We start from the raw sequence: 20,639 nt of genomic DNA, 5'->3' as shown, positions 1-20,639 counted from the left end.
ATATTAACCCCTAAAATAATTCCATAAATAACATTGCAGAGAAACTCAAATACTAAACTTTCTTAAATTGACCAACATTTGTTACATTTATTGCCCAAAAATCTTAACAACATCTATACATTATGATTTTTCTAAATATAACTCTACCTATTAAAGTATTAACCCATTAAATCTCGAAAACTGTTTTTATGGATGCTAAAATCTCTCTAATTTAAGTGATATACAACATATTTGTCAAAAAAAGTTTATAATCTCCAGAATTATATTAACATTAATAAATTTTCTAAACCGAAAATCTAATTTTAGAATGATTAGAAAACCAATATTCACAAATATTTAATTTTATCAAGAGGACATATATTTAATTCAGTATATATGTTATTTAGAAACTGAATATCTATATATACATGATGGTTTGAATTAACATTAGTATAAATATAAAATATTCTTAATTCGGTCTTGAAACACGGGTTAAATCATCATTTAATTATATGGTCAATACTACTAATATTAGAATATGAGAAATATTAAATCAGGTAATTTAACTAAAATTTTGTAATACAATTAAATCATTGTGACTTAATGAGGTAATAGCTTATAAATTACATATTTACGTATTTAATTCTCTTATTATTATTCTAATAATTAACAATCCAAACAAAATTAATTAAACAAAACAAATTAAATATAAAAAAATATATATATTATTTTTTAAAAATTGTCTCGCGGCGTACCACGGGTTAAAATCTAGTTGTTTTGGTATTTTTGGAACTATAACTTGGTTTTATATGGGGTTTCATGTTTTTTTTAACCATGTAAGCTATGTTTTGTTACAGTAAACCCTCTATAAATTAATAATGTTGGGACCATAAAATTTTATTAATTTATAGAGGTTTTAATTTCTCGATAAATTAATAATTATTAATTTATAAAGAAACTTTCCTAATTTGGTAAAAAAAGTTTAAAAATAAAATTTAATCGTTATAATTAATATTTTTATAAAACCAATTAAAATGAAAATATCAATTATCATGTTTTGAACATAGTACTCAAAGATTTTAATACAGTAAAAATATTAAAAATGAACTCAAATAAAAATTAATGTGTATATATATACATATATTTAGATAATTTTATATAATTATTAATTTATATTACTGATGGGACCATATATTTACAAAGGATTTTCAAAAAAATTATTATCTTATTATACTATCGAATTATGTCCAAAATTACACTAATCCCAATTTGGGACTGAATAAATTTATTAATTTATAGAGATTATTAATTTAACGAGTATTAATTTATAGAGGTTCTACTGTAGCAATTATCATGTTTTGAAAAATGTACTCAAGATTTTAATACAGTAAAAATATTAAAAATGAACTCAAATAAAAATTAATGTGTATATATATATATATACATATATTTAGATAATTTTATATAATTATTAATTTATATTATTGATGGGACCATATATTTACAAAGGACTTTTAAAAAAATTATTATCTTATTATATTATCGAATTCTGTCCAAAATTACACTAGTCCAAACTTGAGACCGAATAAATTTATTAATTTATAGAGATTATTAATTTAACGAATATTAATTTATAGAGGTTCTACTATATTTGTTTTCAATTCCTATCTTTCCTAGTTTACACGACAGTTTCCTATGTTCAAGATTCAGTTCCCATATTTAAGTTAACTATTTATTCTTAATAATGGATTATAGACTATTCTAACTCTTTAAAAAATATGTAAATGTTTATGTTCTTATTAATTATGACAATCGCTATTAATTTGTTGACAATCGCTATTAATTTGTTACAATATGGCAAACTTTTATTTATCTACTATATAAAATGGTTATTAATGAAAAGTATTGATATTACAAAACATTTACAAGTTGGAAAGGTCCAATACGTCACGAGTTTAGGGCACATTATTATATAACATATCTACGAATTGGAATCCCATATATATTAAAAGATAAACATTCTTCACGAAAAACTGATGTATCGTCGCCAGAATGCTATGTGCCCAATTTATTATTTGCCCTTAATATTTTATAATATTACATAAAAATGTCATTGCTATTCAATTTATTTATATACACAATATTTTGCTCTTATAAATTTTAAAATTGGTAAATATTCTTCAAATATTAATTAATATTATCCCCTACATGTTTTCAAAATTATTTTAAAAACCTATGTATTATAATATAATAAAAAAATTTAACATGAGTTGTAAAAATATATATTTAAATCATTTTTCAAAAATATAAATAATATTATTTCTTATTGTTTACAATTTTTTGACCAAAAAAAATTGAAATTAATTTTGAATAATAGATATTGGAAAATCTTTATAAAACCAATTTGACGGTTTCTTAAATTTATTTTAAACTACAAAATATTTAAACTTATGTAAATCCTAATTTTCAGTTTTCCATATAAAAATTTTCTTATATATATATAAGACAACATATATTAAAGATTCCTTAATTTCAAAACTAACATATTAAAAAATATAAAATCTGATATATTTTTTAATATTATTTCTTAAAGATTTCGAGGGATGATTTTTTATAGATAAAAAATTATTATACCCCTTATGGAGTATGGCTACTGGGACGGGTTTGATCCGCTTAAGAATTTAGGTCATTCGTTTAGAGAAGTTTTAATATTTTTGTTAGTTTTTATCAGTTTCATAATTTACAAGTTTTAAACAATTCTGATTAATCACTAATTCGGTAAACGTTAGATTCAGGTATGTTGTTTTGTGAATCTTAATTTTATTATTATTTCGTAAATCACAAACTGAATAAAACCAAACTAATATAAGTTTGAATTGTAAATGATTTAACAAATAATTATATCTATACAAACTTTATAGTAAACATAGTTTTTTAAATCAATCACGCACGTACGTGCGTGCGAGTCAGTACCTAGTTACTATTATTAATAATAACTTTTGCTAGATTGTATTTTAATTTGGACCAAAAAAATGATCAAAAGAGGATTTAATCTCGTGAGTGAAAGACACGAATTCAAAGTTACCAAAATTTTAGTGGAAACACCCAAAAGTGGAATGTCACAAAATGGAATCCATGTGTGATTCCTCATTTCATTGCTTACTTTATTATTAGTTTTTGGTACGATTTTCTTATTTTTATCATTATAAATAATTAACTACACATTCTTTTAACGAAACGCACCAATTGTCTTCTACTTTTTGTAGCTTATCTACCTATATCTTGTATACTTTATTGAAAAATTTCACATGGTTGCATAATATATAACTTTTGCTTGGAGAAACAGATAGAGTAAAGACGTATACGGCTTAAATCATGCATTTTATGATATCACGGATGAGCTATGGAATGTTATAGAGTAAGCCATATATAGGCTCATAGCAATGCAATCACCTAATTGTCTCAGTCTTATAGTCTTTCTAGGTTTGAAAGCTGTTTTTGATGATAATATTTGCGGCAATTTTATTAAATGTGAAATTCTTTCTAATCAATTGGAACTGAATTTGAATTTAACAATATTATAAAGACACCAATTATTTTAATCAGTTAAATCATTAATATGTGAATTATGTTTTTTCTTCTTAACTTATCTTAGAGATTAGAAATTCTATTTATTCAAACAAGAATAAGCTCTCGAGAGCTGAGAATGCATCATAGATGCCCACACGGCCGTGGTCTAGTTGTAGGAGAGAATTAGAGAAATGATGAAAGGAACTAACACATGTTCGACCTACCCTGAAAACAAAAAAAGAAAATTTATTTTGTCTGGGAAATCTGGGTTTGGGCTAAAGGTTCAAACAATTTACATGGTATTCATGATTATGCTAATTGCATACTCTCAACATTGGTCGAAAATCATTCCAAATTTTGGAATAGGTACAATGTGATAACCATTATAGAAAAATCCACTCTATATCATTTCAGTGTGTTTCTATTAAAACCTGACCTAAAAAAACAATAGATCGTAAATTGAACAGTAGTACAGTACTGATATAATTTCATATACTGGATTTTTCTTTGCGGGCTGTTAGTATTCAGAATTTAATGACTTATTACCTCTTTTCCTTAATTTAAACGTTACCTCAGTAAATTTGGGACATTATAGGGACCACGTTGCAGCATTTTGTGTTCAACAAATTTCAGTTAAAGATCGTTTAATCTTTCTAATTCTAATAATAAGTTTGTGGCTATAGAGAAATTATACAAAAACTAATTTGATTATTTGTACCGTAACATATTACATGATAATGCTATAGTTATACACATGAGAAACTTAGGAGATTCGAATGAGTAATTTGTAGTAGAAAAATATTATTTTTACCTATATGTAGAATAGTATATAACATCGTACATGTTAGAAATCCTAAATTGGAATGAGATGAGATGTAAAATAATATATACTAAAAAGATACCGGTTGATCTTAATATTGAAATTTGTATCAAACCCCCAAGATAACCTACATAATTCATATAAATTGGTTTGAGATGGTATCAAACCCCCCCAAGAGATGACCTACATATATAAACTATCCCATATATGATAAGTTGGTGATTATTGAAATGGAATTAGGTTTGAAATGAATTGGGAACGAAGACAATCATCTTAAAGATGCATGTTAAAGAATTTTACATCATAAGTAAAATGAAAACTTAAATTATTTACAATATGAACCATTTCACTAATTCGTATAATTGGTTAATCATAAAATTTAAAATTATAATTGAGAACCACTTAAATACGGGGAAAAAAACAAATCGTAGTGATATGAAAGACTAGCTAACAAGTTTTGCAAAATAGCACGCTGCCGCCAACCATTGTCGACGTCGTGATCCACAAAGAGTCGCAGCAAAATCGTTACAAATTATATATATGAGTCTGACCCATTGTTATAGGTACTACTGTGGAAAAACATAAACAAATAGTGGAAAACTCTATGTTCGTTAGTGAGGCTGCTTGCTAGTGTCACTCCAATAAATTCATATAATGCAAACTACCCTATATATATATCTTCTTACCAACCTAGCTATAAAATCATGTTGAAGCATAAATAAGCTGTTTTAGACAAATTTAGAATTCAGTTTAATTATACTTCACCCTACATATCTCGACTAGCTTTCTAACACTACTATATAAATGTAAGACTATTAGATCATATTCTAGTTTTATTTTACTTTTTCATTTTACGAACTTCTTGTGTAAGAACAGACTATTTTAGTCGTTCATATTGTCTGTCATGTGACTTTCATATACATAGACATGGATATTCAATCTTTTGACTTGCGTGTACTATTTTTATTTGATGGTCGATTTTCTATTTTCAGTTACTATAATATTGTTTTAAATAACTTTATAAACTTATCACATACTTGACCATGCATATCTTTTATTTGTATTTGAAAATTGCATTAAGAATATCCCTATACATGGAATTTATCCTGAAATTATTTGCTTATATAAGTACTTTTTAAAAAAAATTCTCAACATCTATACAAGTTTTACATCTTGTTGAGGTTATCACATTCGATTTACCGTGAAAACCTTGATTAATTTTTATCTCCTGAATCTATCTCTGTCTTTAAACTCAACTCTCAATCAATTAATTCTGATTTCAATGGATGAAGACAAAAAAAGAGAACATGGAACATAATGAAGAGGAAGAGGCTACGAGTTCATTTTCTAGGTTTGAGAAACCTTACATCTTTTTTTTTTTTTTTTTTGAACAAAGTGAGAAACCTTACATCTTGGTCATGTTTATTGTAGCAATAATAATAATAGAAAACAGTTACTATATGTTAGATTGTTACAAACAACCTTACTCAAATATATTTTTTCGACCAACACAATGAAATTATGTAGAGCAAATTAATTTGGTTCGAAAAAGAAAAGGAAGATCTTGAGTGAGAAAATAGAGAGAGAAAATTTTAGGCGATTAGTGCGTCGTAATCCTAATCGCCGCCTTCTGCTGGCCTCTTGCTGGCAAATGAGAATTTTGCAATGGTCAAAAAGAAAAGGAAGCCCCCTCCGTCTTGCCCCCGTGTACATCCTAGTTCGTCTTTGTCTTAACTCAGGCAGTAATGACCTCTTCACCCCCTGCAATGGAGAGCTCATCCCCTCTAATTAGTCCGCCGGTCGATTCTTCCCATTCAGTCGAGGATAAGGGAGCGCTTCCTTTATCCCCTGATATGAGAATTGAGTCTTCCAAGGATGCTTCTGGCACAACTCTTCAGATCCCGTCTACCCAGGTCGATACTCAGGGTTCCCCCTTTGAGCATCCCGCGACGGGCTCCTCTTCAGCGACGACTTCAAACTATGTTCCTGCTCTCCTACCCGACGCGGAAGCATTGAACATTTCAACTCAGGGATCACCAGACGACTCCCTTCACCTTAATCCTTCCTCCGGGAGACTTCAAGAAGGGGATCCAAAAATCCTTCCAAAGCTAAGCTTCCCTGGACTACCACGTTTAAGGCCTCTCTTCGAAATTTAACACAAATGGATCCTCCGACCTTCCTAGAAGACGGAACCCCATTGGTGGTTGCTCCACCGTCTGTCTTGCTGAAGACTGCAGAAATGTGGAAGGATCACCTAATTACCCAATTCCACGGACTGTGTCCTCCAGATGGTAAGATATACGCAAACCTAAATCCAATTTGGGGTCATTTCGGTGACATCACAGTTCGTATCATCTCTGAGACGGCTGCGCTCATTTACATTCCCGCAATAAACACTCGACAGTGGGTAGTGGACATCGGTTTCTGGCAAGCTGGTAACTGTTCTTGTACAGTGTACCCTTGGTCTCCAGAAGGTCCCCTTGAGCTAGAAGAGCTTCACACAGAGCCAACATGGGCAATTCTCAAGAACGTTCCTCCCCAGCTATACTCTCTCCAAGGAATCAGTGTCATAGCTAGTGCTATTGGAAAACCTCTCCATACTGAGAAATCCCGTCTAGATCCGATAAATATAGGAGCGACTAAAGTAAAGGTGGTTATCAACCTAAGCTCTCCTCTTCCATCAACGGTGGTGGTGAGAGACGTACAGGGTAATTCCGCCCGTGTGGTAGTTGAATATCCCCGACCTCCTCCAAAGTGTCTTAATTGTGGTAGATATGGGCATTTATTAAGTAGATGCCCCAAGCCATTAATGAAGCGACCCCCATTCAAAAAAGATGTTCATGTCGGCTCCAAAGAAGTAACTCACACTTCTGTTATCCTGCCTTCGGATCCAGTAGCCTCCAAGGAGTCATCCCAGTCGCCTTCAGGGAAAGAGTGTGCAAAGGCTGTCAAAACGAGTAGAAGGCGCTCCAGATCAAAGAAGCGTTCTAGAAGTACTCCACCCTCGATCAGTATACGTAATGGATTTCTGAAGGAGATCTCTAACTCCTCCCCCATAACAGATCCTAAGGGTAAAAGTCAATGGGTGGCAAAACAGGATATCAATGTCTCTGGTAAAGCTTATGCTATGATTCCTGCTTCGATTCCTACTCATCTCGAAGCTCCTAACATTACTGATTCTCTGAGTCTCGATACTGAGGAAGGCAACAGAAGAGAGGCCTCTAAGAAGCCTGAGAAGGGGATAGATCCGAACTTTCCCATCCCTCGAGGTTGGGATACAATGTCCTCTAAGGTCAAGGAGAAACAATTAAAAATATAGCACAATTCAATTAGCTCTAAGAATCCAAGGGTTCCTGCTCCTGCTCGGGGAGAAGCCTCGAGCGGATTCACACATTTTTGAAAGCCTCGGCTTTCACCCCCCCCTTTTGTTATTATGGCGACATTCTGCTTGAATGTAAGAGGCTTGAATAGCCACTCTCGTTAACGGATAGTAAGAAGCTGGATAGCTTCAAATCACCTCTTGGTAGGCAGTTTTCTAGAAACTCGTGTGGCAGAAGCTAATGCTTATAACATTTTGGCCACTACCCTTCCGGGTTGGAGAATGGATAACAACTATTGTTCTTCTGATTTGGACAGAATTTGGATCGTTTGGGATCCTTTGGTATCAGTAGTAATCTTCAAAAAAACTGATCAGCTGATCCTTTGTAGTATAAAACTTCCAACTCTCACCAATTCCTTTGCGGTGGCGTTTGTATATGGAAAGCACACAAATTCAAAGAGACGACACGGGCTGATATTTCAGATTTGGCCTCTTCTACTCCTCTAAAAGACACTCCATGGGTTCTAATGGGAGACCTCAATCAAATACTCTCCGCAAATGAGCACTATTCGGTGAACCAGTCTGCGATGCCTTTGAGAGGGATGGAGGATTTGCAGAACTGTCTTAGAGACAGTGACTTGGTAGACCTGCCTTCGAGGGGGTAGTCTTTACTTGGTCAAATCACCAGCAGAACAACCCAATTATCAGAAAGCTAGACAGGGCATTGGTCAATGAAGAGTGGAACTGGACTTTTCCTAGCGCAATAGCTACCTTTGATCCTCCGGGAGACTCAGATCATTCCCCTTGCATCCTGAATATTATAAACGAACCAGTCAGAGCAAAGGCAAGCTTGAAGTATTTTTCATTCCTCTCAACTTATCCCAACTTTGTTACTCGGTTAACTGAAGCCTGGAACGAACAAACTGCAGTGGGTTCGGCAATGTTCTCCCCAGGGGAGCATTTGAAGAGAGCAAAAATGGCTTGTAAGACCCTAAATAGAGAAGGTTTCGGTAACTTGCAGCAACGAACTAGCGAGGCAATGGAATCCTTGGAGGTAGTACAAGTTCAAATACTTTCAAACCCTTCAGACACCTTGTTCAGGCAGGAGCATATTGCAAGGAAACAGTGGGATTTCTTTGTTGTGGCCTTGGAGTCTTTTTACAGACAAAAATCAAGAATAAGATGGCTTGTGATGGGGGATGCTAACACCAAGTTTTTCCACAGAACTGTACTGGCGAATCATGCAAAGAACCTTATTCGTTCCCTGCGCGGGGAGGATGGGGCAAGGGTGGAGAAAGTGGATCAAATCAAGCAAATGATTGTGACTTATTACACCCATTTGTTGGGTTCTCAAAGTCACACGGCTGGTCCCTTCTCTACCGACCATATTTGGTCTCTCCATTCCTTTCGGTGTGATTCCACCTTTGCTACCCAGCTGTCAGGGATCCCGACAGAGGAGGAAATAACTCAAACTATTTTCACCATGCCCAAGGATAAGGCTCCTGGACCTGATGGGTTCCCGGTGGAATTTTTCTGGGAAGCTTGGCCCATTGTTAAGGAGAGTACGGTGGCAGCAGTGACTGAATTCTTCAGAACTGGTCATCTCTTGAAGAAGTTCAACTCCACAGCAATTACACTCATTCCCAAGGAAACTGGAGCTGACCTCTTAACTCAATTCCGACCTATCGCTTGTTGCAATACAATATACAAGGTCATAACTCGGCTCATTTCGAAGAAACTCAAGCTCTTTATCTCCCAAGCAGTTCAGGGAAACCAAGTAGGATTTATCAAGGGTAGGCTGCTTTGCGAGAATGTATTGCTGGCTTCGGAGCTAGTGGAGGACTTCCATGTCACTGGAGAGACAACAAGAGGGTGTCTCCAAATTGACCTCTCCAAAGCCTATGATAATGTCAACTGGGAATTTCTGATGAACCTCCTCAACGCCTTCGAACTCCCTTCAGAATTCATCAGCTGGATAAGAGTATGTGTCTCCTCCCGTCGTATAGTATTACATTTAATGGAGAGTTAATTGGGTACTTCAAGGAAAGAAGGGTATTCGACAAGGTGATCCTATGTCCTCTCATTTATTTGTCCTTGTCATGGACATCTTAGCCAAATCTTTGGATAAAGGCGCTCTTGAAGCTAAATTCCAGCCTCATCCAAAATGTGTGGCTCCTTTCATAATTCATCTCAGCTTCGCAGATGATGTCCTCGTCTTCTTTGACGGTTCTCAATCCTCTCTAGAAGGCATTTAGAGATCCTAGATAACATTAAACTAGGTTCAGGGTTGGGTATAAATAGACACAAGACAGCGTTGATGATCGATGGGGGGACTTCGATAGATGTCAATCTCTCTCAACTCAATGTGGAGTAGGACACGGTTCCTTGCCTGTCAGGTACTTGGGGGTCCCGCTAATGACTCAAAAGATGAGGAGACAAGACTGTCAACCTATGTTGGATAATGTAAACAACAGGCTCAGCTCTTGGACTGCGAGACATTTATCCTTTGCGGGAAGGTTACAACTGCTGAAGTCGGTGATCTTTTCCACAATAAACTTCTGGACTTCTATCTTCATTCTCTCCAATCAATGTTTACTTAAGCTGGAGCAAATGTGTAATGCATTCCTTTGGAAAGGAGCCCCAAACTCCGCCCAAGGAGCAAAATCTTGTGGGAGGTTGCTTGTACAACTAAAGAAACTGGAGGGTTAGGCTTGAGGAGATTGATAGCTTGGAATAAAGTGATGGCTCTAAAGTTGATCTGGCTTATCTTCTCTGCGGCAGGGTCTCTGTGGGTATCCTGGGTGAGACTGCAATTGATAAAGAATAAGAATTTTTGGGAACTAAATTCAAACTCGAGTGGAAGCTGGATATGGCGTAAGCTGTGCAAGATCCGCCCAATGGCTCGTCAGTTTATTGTTTGTGACGTGGGATCGGGAGTTAAAGCTAACTTTTGGCATGATAATTGGACTGGCCTTGGTCCCCTCATCGATCTGACAGGCCCCATTGGTCCCCAAACAGTTGGTCTACCTATCGACGCGGTGGTCAGAGATGCAGTTAGAGGAGTCGAATGGTGGATTGCCTCTAGTAGGAGTCGGAATCCAATCATTTCCCTGCTAAAAACCTGCTTACCTGATCTCGGCAATATATTGGAGTGTGAGCAGGATGATTCTTACTTGTGGAAAATTGGTCTGCAGCAGCCTTCGAATAGGTTCTCAACGGCCACTACTTGGACAGCTATACATCCCCCTGGGGATCCGGTGCCCTGGCATTCTGCTGTCTGTTTCCGTTATCAAATCCCTAAGCATGCCTTCATTTGTTGGCTTGTTACTTGGAACAGGTTGCACACAAGGGATCGACTGAGAAGGTGGGGGATGAATATCCCTCCTGGCTGTGTGTTATGCAATACTTACGACGAGTCCCGCGATCACCTGTTTTTCCGGTGTGAGTATAGTGCTGCAATCTGGAAGTTCTTTACCTAGAGAGCAAACTTGAATCTGCCGTCGCTTTTTATGGACTCGTTACTTTGGTTGAAAAGAGCGTCGAACAACAGGAACATCTCCACAATAATCAAACTCGCCTTCCAGGCTTCAGTCTACTTTATCTGGAAAGAACGAAATCTCTCTGCATTCACACTGGTAAATCTAGGCCGTACTCGCTCATCATCAAGGAGATACAATTGATGCTAAGAGCCCGACTCAATCCTCTCTCCTTCGAACAAAGCTCTGCATCCCCGGGTGATTCTATCCTCTGCACATGGTTTCATCTCTTCCAACTGATGCGATCCTTCCTGGTTTCTCTATATGTCCCTGGAACTCGCTGTCGTTTTTTCCCCATCGTCGTTCTCAGCTGGTGGGCAGGTAGGGTTGGTAGGCTTTCTCCTTGTTCTTAGTAAGCATAGTTTTTTCCTTTGAAATTTCTTGCCAGTTAGGCATTTGTAATTGTAACTTTCTTATTTTAATAATATCGGTATCTATTTAAAGAAAAAAAAATTAATTTGGTTCTTTGAAATGTTATAAGAAAACTGAAAACAAGTCAAAACTAATCTCGTTTGTTATAGTTACTATTCAACTTTTGTTATGTTCATCTTATACCATTGTTTCACATGCATGATCTGTTTAACCTGCAGAAACTATATTTGTTTTGCTTCATTTTTTTAATCTAGTATTAATATAAATCAACTATCAACATGCAAAGTCTTACTTTTTAAAGATTTGTAGATTCCCTGAGTGGCTTGTCTTTATTATGTAATCTTGGTTGAACGTTGATTTTCTCTATAAGAAAATTTAATAGCAACGAATAGTACTGGGTTTTAAAATAAATGAACTATTGTTATATATTAACAAATTAAGTGGACGTACATCCTCGATCATAGTCAAACATAAGAATACGAAATAGCCCGAATAGCCATACAAATTTTGTACCTGGGGGTTAGGTCCTATAAAAATACCTACGTGTATAGTTTGAGTGATCATATAAATATTTTATTTTTTATTTTCCAAAAGGTTAGTATAGACTCGTATGTTACAACATTTGGACCAGTGCAAATAGACTTGGACATAAAAATCATACATGAATACTCAATTCGGAATACGATCCAAAAAAAATCAAATTCGGATTAGATACCGGTTTACCTATAAAATCATATTGAATTCTATTTTTCAATACCCGTGAGTTTGGATTAGAGTAGGATAATATTTAATATCCGTTCGGGTATCCATCAAATCCGAATATATAAATATATCTAAAAATATTTATAATATTCACATTAATATAATATAATTACCCAAAAGTTTAATTATAATTTTGAATATTTCAATTAGTTTCATATCTAAATATAAAAAAGTAATCAAAAAATTTAAAATTATTTGTTAAATAAGTCAAAATTTAGCTAAATTTATTTAAATTTAATTAATTCTAAAGATTTTTTTCGGATACCCGGTAGTTCAGGTACTAATCAGATTCTGAAATTTATAACCCAAACCGATCCAAACTAGATAGTACCCGAACCGAACCAAAATTATATATAAAAAAATATCCCAAGAGTTCTACTTTCAAAACCTATTTACTTGACCTGAACAGATTACCCGAATGCCGAGGCCTAGTGCAAATCATATCTCAAACATCACTCATATATAAGGGCAAGACTTCTCACTCTTTCAAAGAAGTCATGCATGCGCCAGTGGAACAACCACTATTTGTTAGTGGTAGTTATTTCAGCTTATAATTCATTGTATTTCTATTTAAATTGTGATCGATCCAAATGAAGCTGAACATACATGAAGCATAACATATGCTGATATGCATAAGCTGTAAAAAAAAAATCACACCATCCCATATTGAATCTTCTTAAGATAAACAACTTTGATACTGTAAAATTGCAAAGCATATCTATGCATTAATACTTAAATCTTATCACAGAATGACATATTAGGTAGACAATATTTTCAGGATCTATTCTAAGTTCTAACGAATAGACTTGTTCGAGCGTTGACTTCCAAAAACATTCTACATTCTCTATGTTCACGATACACAAGTCTACAATAGCTTATTCTTCTTGAATAAACCGCATGCTACCAAGTACCAACGATTTGTTTATTTTTTTTCTCTTTCTTTTTTAAAACACACATATTCCTTTAAAATTCCAAAAGAGTAAAATAGTTCAAAGTAACACACACATCCACTATATTTTCTCAAACGATTTTGAAGTGGTGGAAGAATCACCCAAAGTGTAAAATATAAAATTCTTTTTCTAAATTATAAATAAAATTAAACTGTTAAATTTTCATTAAGAGATATTGAAAAGGCAAACAAAATTAGCCAACAATATAGGTCTATAAATATATATCGTACGAAAATACACAGTGCGGGTGAACAATAAAATACACCTACGTATAGTGAGCAAGAACATATGATCAAATTGGAATTGGAATGTAATAATAAGGAAAACTTCTTTTGTGTTTCAATAGGTTGTGCTTATATTCGTTCTACCACCTGATACATTAAAATAATAGTTCCTGAATCTTTGGAACTTTTTCTCAAAAATAGTAACTTATTATTTTCAGTTTTCTCTACCTTTTTGTCAATATCGGAAACATTTCATATTCAGACTTCGATCACTAAACAATTCATCTCTCTTTCAATCTTTTCTATATAGTATTTTTTTCCAGAAAACATTTTATTTATGAACTTAATTCTTTATTCTGTAGGTTATATTTAGAGAACATATGTGACGGAAATCTATATTATTATTTTTGAAGTACATTTTTGTTTATGTCCTTCAAGTTTTGCTTATTTAATATGTTTTATTTACAACATTAACCCCTAACAATTTTTCTAAAATAACATTTCGTAGAAACTCAATTAATGGAACTATTTAAATCTACCTAATTTGATATGTTTATTGCCATAAATAGCTGGGCAACATCTATGCATTTTGATTTTTCCAAAAACATCTACATAATAAATTTTTAATCCCATAAAAATCTTCAAACATATTTTTTAATAGATCTTTAGAGAAAAAATCTGTCATTTTTCCTAAATTATCTCGGCTTAATTAATAGGTTCCATTTAATATTTAATACATTTATTGAAGAAATATACATAATATTAGCTTAAAATCGAGAATAGAAACAATTAACTTTTATATACATTAAACACATAAAATAACTATTACTTCTCACATATATCTATATTATTCTACATAAAAAACACAATCAATCGGTGTACCGCGGGTCAAAACTTAGATAGCATAGTAACATCTATATTAAAAACAAAAAAAAAACTTAACCATTTTATTTAAAATCATAAATGAACATTAAAATCGTCCCGTAAATTCAATAAATAGTTATAGGTATATAATTTAAAAATTAATAAAACAACAGCAAAATAACAAACAAATATAATCTATGTATTTTAAATATTTAAAATTAAAAAATATAGTCCCGCAGTATATCTTAGGTTAAATCCTAGTTAGTTTGAGTTTTGTAAGCTTAAACTTAATTATTAAGCAAATGATATTTACTATGGGATTAATTTCATAGTTTGATTTAAGTAGAATCGTCAAAATCTAAGCATCTGACTAATAGATTTCTAAAAACATAGGAGGTTTAGAATCTCTTGGTCGGTCTTAATTAAAATTTTTAGTTTCTTGTATAAAATTAATACACGGATACGAAGTAAAATATTAATGGATATGGTATCGTGATGCATTAGAATACACATAAAAACGATAATGGACACCTATTATTTGTCAATATATAATATTTTTGAGAAAAGTTGATAATGTGGTTATAAAGGTTGATCAACGCAAATAAATTAGCAATGAGGTGGTCAAGCTTAATTGTATAATTTAATTAGTTAAATCTTATCATAATCATATCTTTATTAAAGAAAAGCATACCGTTTAACGATCGAGAATATAAGATACTCCCACCTTGGAGTTATATGATAGATTTGATGCAAAGTATTTCGACCACTACGCATTGACTTGTGAGATTCACTTTCATCCTGATGAGTGATGACCATTCCGTCATACAAAGAACTTTGGTTGCATATGTACATCTATTTAGTTCTATTATAATGTTTTTAATTACACGTATTGAAACTTTATAATTATTACTTTTGGTCATTCATCTTGAAATTTTCATATGTCCAAATGCATATGTATATCAACGGACGTTGGTAACAGACTAACTGATAATATAATCGTTTCTACGACGAATACGACGTACCATTTATCTTTTCTTAAGTCTTTCATCTTCTTTTTTTGTCAATACCTGAACTACGAATTGTAATTAAACTAACCAGCCAAACTACATATAAAACGCTATTTTCATGCCAATAGTTTAAGATTATATTCTCAACTGATACTATTTGACAATTTAAGCATAGGGCTCGAACGATAATGCTGAGATTTCTCATATTGGGTCAATCCTTTCTATCAAGTTCCTCTCTTGAAGAGATCATTGTCACCACCTCTCTCTTTCTCTCTCTTCTAGAGACCACTGCCACCAAATAAGTGAAGGTGTCTTTGAATTAAAAAGGGAAAAGGCAAGAGACAAGTGTCTTATCATGATATGTACACAGTGAAAAACACGATCAGGTTATAGTGGACATCCTGGGCGTTCGAAATTAACCGAAAGAACCGAACCGAAAGAACCGACTCTTTCGGTTCTCGGCACCGAGGATGAATGAAGGAGCGAACCGATCGGCAGACTTTTCAGAGAGTTTTGGTTTTTGATTCGGTTCGGTTCGGAAGCCTATAACCGATTGGTTATTCGGTTTATGTTCTATCACCACATCTTCTTCTTCATCTGTTAGCCTCTGTCAGTGTGTTTTGCAGAAGAAGAACTAAGGAAGGTTGCGGCTGCCATTAATCGTAAGTCTCTCACGATGATTCATTAGGTCAGGCTGAATTTCATTTTTAATTTGCTTTGGTATTGGGCTATTTTTATTTTTTCTTAGTAAGCCCAAACAAAATCTTATGGACCTGTATTTAATAAGTCTACAAATTAAAAAAATATGTGATCCACTAACATGTTACCCAATAAAATTATTTGTTTATATCCAAGACTAACCTATTTATGTACTTTGTAGTTGCTCAGAAAAACAATTATTCCTCTCCTGCCTCTTGTTCGTTGCTTCGATAGTGGAGAATTGGAGATTAGTCAAGATTCTGAGGTAATTCTTTCTTCTTTAGCCTTAGTTTGTGAAATTGTTTGTAATCCCTTTGTTAATTTGTTTTGTAAGCTGTCTTAGAATCTATAATTCTCTATTTTTGTTAATTTCAACTTGTTTGTAAACCCTAACTCTAATTTTGGAGAAATCGATTCATTTTTTCATCTTTATTCATCTAGGTTTATTTCTGAGCTTTTGTTTTTTTTAATCTTTGGATTTCAAAGATCAAACTATAACGCTAACTTTTGTAAATCGATTGAAGTTTTACTTTGTCTAACGCTAAACTTGTACTCTGTTTTGTAGATGGCTTCTCAAGGTAATAACGAAGAGGAACCTGGTGTGACTGGAGAACCTGTAACCATAGAAAAACATGGTGCGACTAGAAAGAAGAGGGCGACACCAGAATCTGGTTTACCACCGAAACCAAAGAAAAAGTATGCTAAACGAGCAGAGGTATGGCAACACATCATACAAAGGGTAGAGGATGATAAGCATGCCAACTGTAGGTATTGTGGTGCAGAGCTTGGTTGTGACACGAAGGCAGTAGGGACTAGTCCGATGAAAGCTCACATAGAAAGATGTAAAATGTACAAGGATCATGTTGAAAGGGAGAAACAGAATGTCTTGAGTGGTGATAAGAGTGGGAATATGAGGGTTATTAAGTATGATCCTCAGCTCTTTAGGAGATCTGTTAATGAGTTGGTTGTGGTGAATGAGTTACCCTTCTCATTTGTGGAATCTGAGGGTTGGAAGCGTCTCTGTTTTAACATCCTGCCTATATACAAGACCTTTTCGAGAAGGACATGTTGTAGAGATATTGTTGGAATGTATCTGCAAGAGAAAGAGGAGCTTAAACATTTGTTTAGTGTTCAGAAGCAAAGGATTTCTCTAACCACAGATATTTGGGTGTCTTCAACAACTTCTGTCAACTACATGGTTGTCACAGGTCATTGGATGTTGGGAAATGCAGAAAAGGATACTCAGTTTCAAGGTGGTCACAGATCATAAAGGAACCACAATTGCTGGACAACTTATGGATTGCTTGGAAGAATAGGGGATTCAGAAAGTGTTTACTATTACAGTTGACAATGCTAAAGGAAATGACAAGGCTTTGACAGAGAAAAAGGAGATGAGGCTCAGAGGAGGGGAAGCATTAGTGAGAGATGGTGATTTCATTCATATGAGATGTTGTGCCCATATCCTCAATCTGATTGTGGGAGATAGTCTTAAAGTAGCAAAGCCTAGTATAATTGCTATTAGGAATGCTTTCAAATATGTTAGATCATCTTTCAATCGAGTGAAGTCTTTTGCTATGAGGTGTGATTCAGGAAAGGTTAGTAGAGGCAGTTTTCCTATGGATGTTCCCACCAGGTGGAATTCAACGTACTTGATGTTAACTTCTGCTCTGAAGTTAAGAGTACCATTTGAGAGGATGTTGAATGAAGACAAACTGTATGATGATTATTTCCTTGAAACCGATGAGAAGACAAAGAAAAAACGGGTTGGACCACCCCTTTTTTCTGATTGGGAAGATGTTTCAAGGTTAGTTAAGTTTCTCAAGATCTTTTACAAGTGTACTCTACTATTCTCTGCTTCAACAACAGTGACTTCCACTCTTTGTTATAATGAGATTGTAAACATTGAAAGAAATCTCATTACCAAGTGTGGCAGCAGTAATGAGAAGGTCAGAAAGGATGCACACATAATGAGGGATAAATTTGAAAAATACTGGGATGGATGATAAATATGAATCCGCTTGTGATCGTGGCTTTTGTTTTTCATCCCCGCAACAAGATGCAGTTTGCTAATCTATGCATTGAACAACTCTATGGTAAGGATACCATTGAATGTACGCAGCTTAGTGGTTCAGTCTTAAGTGCAATGAAAAAACTGTATGAGGAATACAAATTGAGACTTAGCAAACCTGTTGAGGTTGAGGAACCAACTGACTCAGAGCCAGCACCTACTACTACTACTACTTGTGAACTATCTGATGATGATGATGAGGATGGTTGTGAAAGGATGGAGGTTATGTACAATAAGTTGGTTAAGTCTAAGAGAAAGGTAGATGGTAGCAGTGAGTTGGATATCTACTTGAATGAAAAAACTGAAATAAGAGTGGAGACTACTTTGGGTTTCCCTTATGACGTTCTGTCTTGGTGGAAGTGTAATAGCCAAAAGTTTCCTATATTATCAGAAGTTGCTAAAGATGTTCTAGCTATCCAAGTCTCATCAGTAGCTTCAGAATCAGTTTTCAGTACTAGCGGGCGAATATTGGATCCATATAGGAGTTCTCTGACTCCTTATATGGTTGAATTGTTGTTATGCACTCAACAGTGGTTGCGGGTTTCTTTTAAAACACAAGCAGAAGTTGCTAACTTGGTGCAAATGTTGGAAGAAGCTGCGTTCTTTGAGTCTCTTGGTAAGTAATCAAATGTAGTTGTGTATAAAAGTTTAGCTCTTTATAGTTATTAACAATATGTTTGCTTTTGTAGATTCTCGGAATGCAACGCTCACTCAGTAACTTTTACTCTTTTAGTATAATGTATGGTTCAGATGCTAATTTGTGGTTTGTTTCAATGATTACATGTTTGAAACGGAAGCTGCTCTTTTGTCTTTTTTGATGTCGATTAGCAGCTTGCAGCCTAGGATCATGGAAGCTGCTCTTTTGTCCTTTTTGTTTTTGATGTGGATTAGCAAGCAGCCTGCAGCCTTAAAGGCTTAAACGATGGATGGTATTGAGTCAGTACCTTCTTCCTTTGAACAATGGATGGTACTGAGTCAATTCTGTGAACTTTGAACCTGTTAATATGATGCTGCCTTTTTGGTGTAACTACTAACTTAGAAAGTACATTGGTTAGAGTTACTTGGTTCATATCTGAAGTGTTTCATGTGGTCTTACTTGGTTTGTAACTTTTAATGGTCTCGCTTCCGTTTTTAGCAGTATTTATATATGTTTTTCCCTTTTCAGGTCTATTTCGGTTTAAATTAACCGAACTAGATTTTTTTTGGTTTATTTCGGAATGTTAAATTTTTCAGATAACCAAACCGAATAAACCGAGAACCGAATAACCTGAACCGAACTTTTATTCGGTTCAATTCGACATGATTTTAAAAGAACCGAAAATTTGAAAAACCGATTAAACCGAACCGTTTAACTCGAAAGAACCGAATGCCCACGCCTAGGACATACGATCAACAGCCAACATTAGCATATAAACTAAAATATGGTGATACAATATTTTTTTTCTAAAAGAAATACTATTTTCATGTAAATAAGTCAAACATACATTTGAGGGTGATAAAACTTTACTCAAACTATATACTGAATTTCGTTATTTGTATACTTTCTTTTTTAATAAAAAAAAACAAAACTTGCACTCAATCACAAAAATCATGAACCATATATAAAACATGTTTGAATGTGAGTTCTTCGTTTACAAAATATCATATAAGTTAAGCATAATTTTGGTCGAGACCGAATCACACAATATAACTATGATCGGTTTTAAGATATCATATTTGACAAAATACGTGTTGTGGCAATGTGACACAATAGAAAATATATGTTGGGCTAAACTTTGTGAAAACACAACACAATGATTGAGGTTAATATACAAGTCCTACGGGCTAATTCTCCATTGGGCCAGCCAGATTGGGAGGTAACCTCTCTACTTAATACCAATGTTTTTAAACCCGACCCGAAACTCAAACCGGACAACCTTCCGGGTTACTAGGTCATCGGGTCGACCGAGTCCAACCGCGGATTAATAATTTACTGAATTTTAATATATATCATACATATATATATGTTATATACATTGGTTTTATGAATGTTCTAACAATATTTTCTATTTCTTATTATTTTAATATATATTTTTGAACTATAGTTATAAATTTTTATTCTTTATCATTTTTTTAAAAGAGAGAAATTTACATATGAACAAAAACTTTTAAATAGTGACAATCATGACAGAACAAAAACAAAATCTTTAACCAAAAAAAACAGAAAACTGTTTTGTCCCACATCGAACAAATATAGAAGAAAAAGTTCATTACTCCTTCTTTATATAACATAACCTCTACATACATTGACTTAATTTGTTAAGAATTAAATGATGGCTTTGACCCGGACCGCCGGTTTAACCATCCGGTTAGCCAGTTTTAACCGGGTTTTCCCGATTCTAACCGAGTTTTTTGATAGCCGAATTTTAGGTATAATCCGGATTAGGATATCTTTCGGTTCGCGGTTAAAACCGGTTCAACCGGTCGGTC

The 20,639-nt window shown here is 34.0% G+C and overlaps 2 protein-coding genes and 1 pseudogene across 7 annotated transcripts; all 3 read left to right on the top strand.

The window, feature by feature from the left end:
- The first annotated feature begins 6,530 nt into the window (after positions 1 to 6,530).
- LOC147950307 (uncharacterized) lies at positions 6,531 to 7,688 on the top strand. The gene has a single exon (XM_087512836.1). It carries the CDS (start codon positions 6,531 to 6,533, stop codon positions 7,686 to 7,688), a length of 1,158 nt encoding a protein of 385 aa, XP_087368962.1.
- A 114-nt stretch (positions 7,689 to 7,802) lies between these two features.
- Positions 7,803 to 17,990, top strand: LOC147950306 (uncharacterized; annotated as a pseudogene).
- Positions 15,537 to 19,330, top strand: LOC104701089 (zinc finger BED domain-containing protein RICESLEEPER 2-like). Of its 6 annotated transcripts, none has more exons than XM_087461684.1 (5): positions 15,541 to 16,065; positions 16,284 to 16,367; positions 16,668 to 18,786; positions 18,860 to 18,909; positions 19,002 to 19,330. In XM_087461684.1, the coding sequence occupies exons 3-4, from the start codon at positions 18,102 to 18,104 to the stop codon at positions 18,886 to 18,888; spliced, it is 714 nt and encodes a 237-aa protein (XP_087317810.1). In that variant the 5' UTR covers positions 15,541 to 16,065; positions 16,284 to 16,367; positions 16,668 to 18,101; the 3' UTR covers positions 18,889 to 18,909; positions 19,002 to 19,330. The 6 variants fall into 6 exon arrangements, with proteins under 6 accessions (XP_087317808.1, XP_087317810.1, XP_087317798.1 ...); XM_087461679.1 differs by having other exon boundaries at positions 15,543 to 16,065; positions 18,999 to 19,330; XM_087461682.1 differs by having other exon boundaries at positions 15,537 to 16,065; positions 18,860 to 19,330.
- Positions 19,331 to 20,639: the final 1,309 nt, after the last annotated feature.

The sequence above is a fragment of the Camelina sativa genome, chromosome 1, assembly GCF_030686135.1.
Source record: "Camelina sativa cultivar CO46 ecotype springtype chromosome 1, ASM3068613v1".
NCBI classification, from domain to species: Eukaryota; Viridiplantae; Streptophyta; class Magnoliopsida; order Brassicales; family Brassicaceae; genus Camelina; species Camelina sativa.
This window is presented reverse-complemented; position numbering and strand designations above follow the sequence as displayed.

Coding starts and splice junctions, on each gene's coding strand:
- LOC104701089 (XM_087461668.1), top strand. CDS start 18,102: ATGATAAATATGAATCCGCTTGTGATCGTGGCTTTTGTTTTTCATCCC. Junction 18,787..18,967: donor TGCGTTCTTTGAGTCTCTTG/GTAAGTAATCAA, acceptor TTGAAACGGAAG/CTGCTCTTTTGTCTTTTTTG.
- LOC147950307 (XM_087512836.1), top strand. CDS start 6,531: ATGGATCCTCCGACCTTCCTAGAAGACGGAACCCCATTGGTGGTTGCT.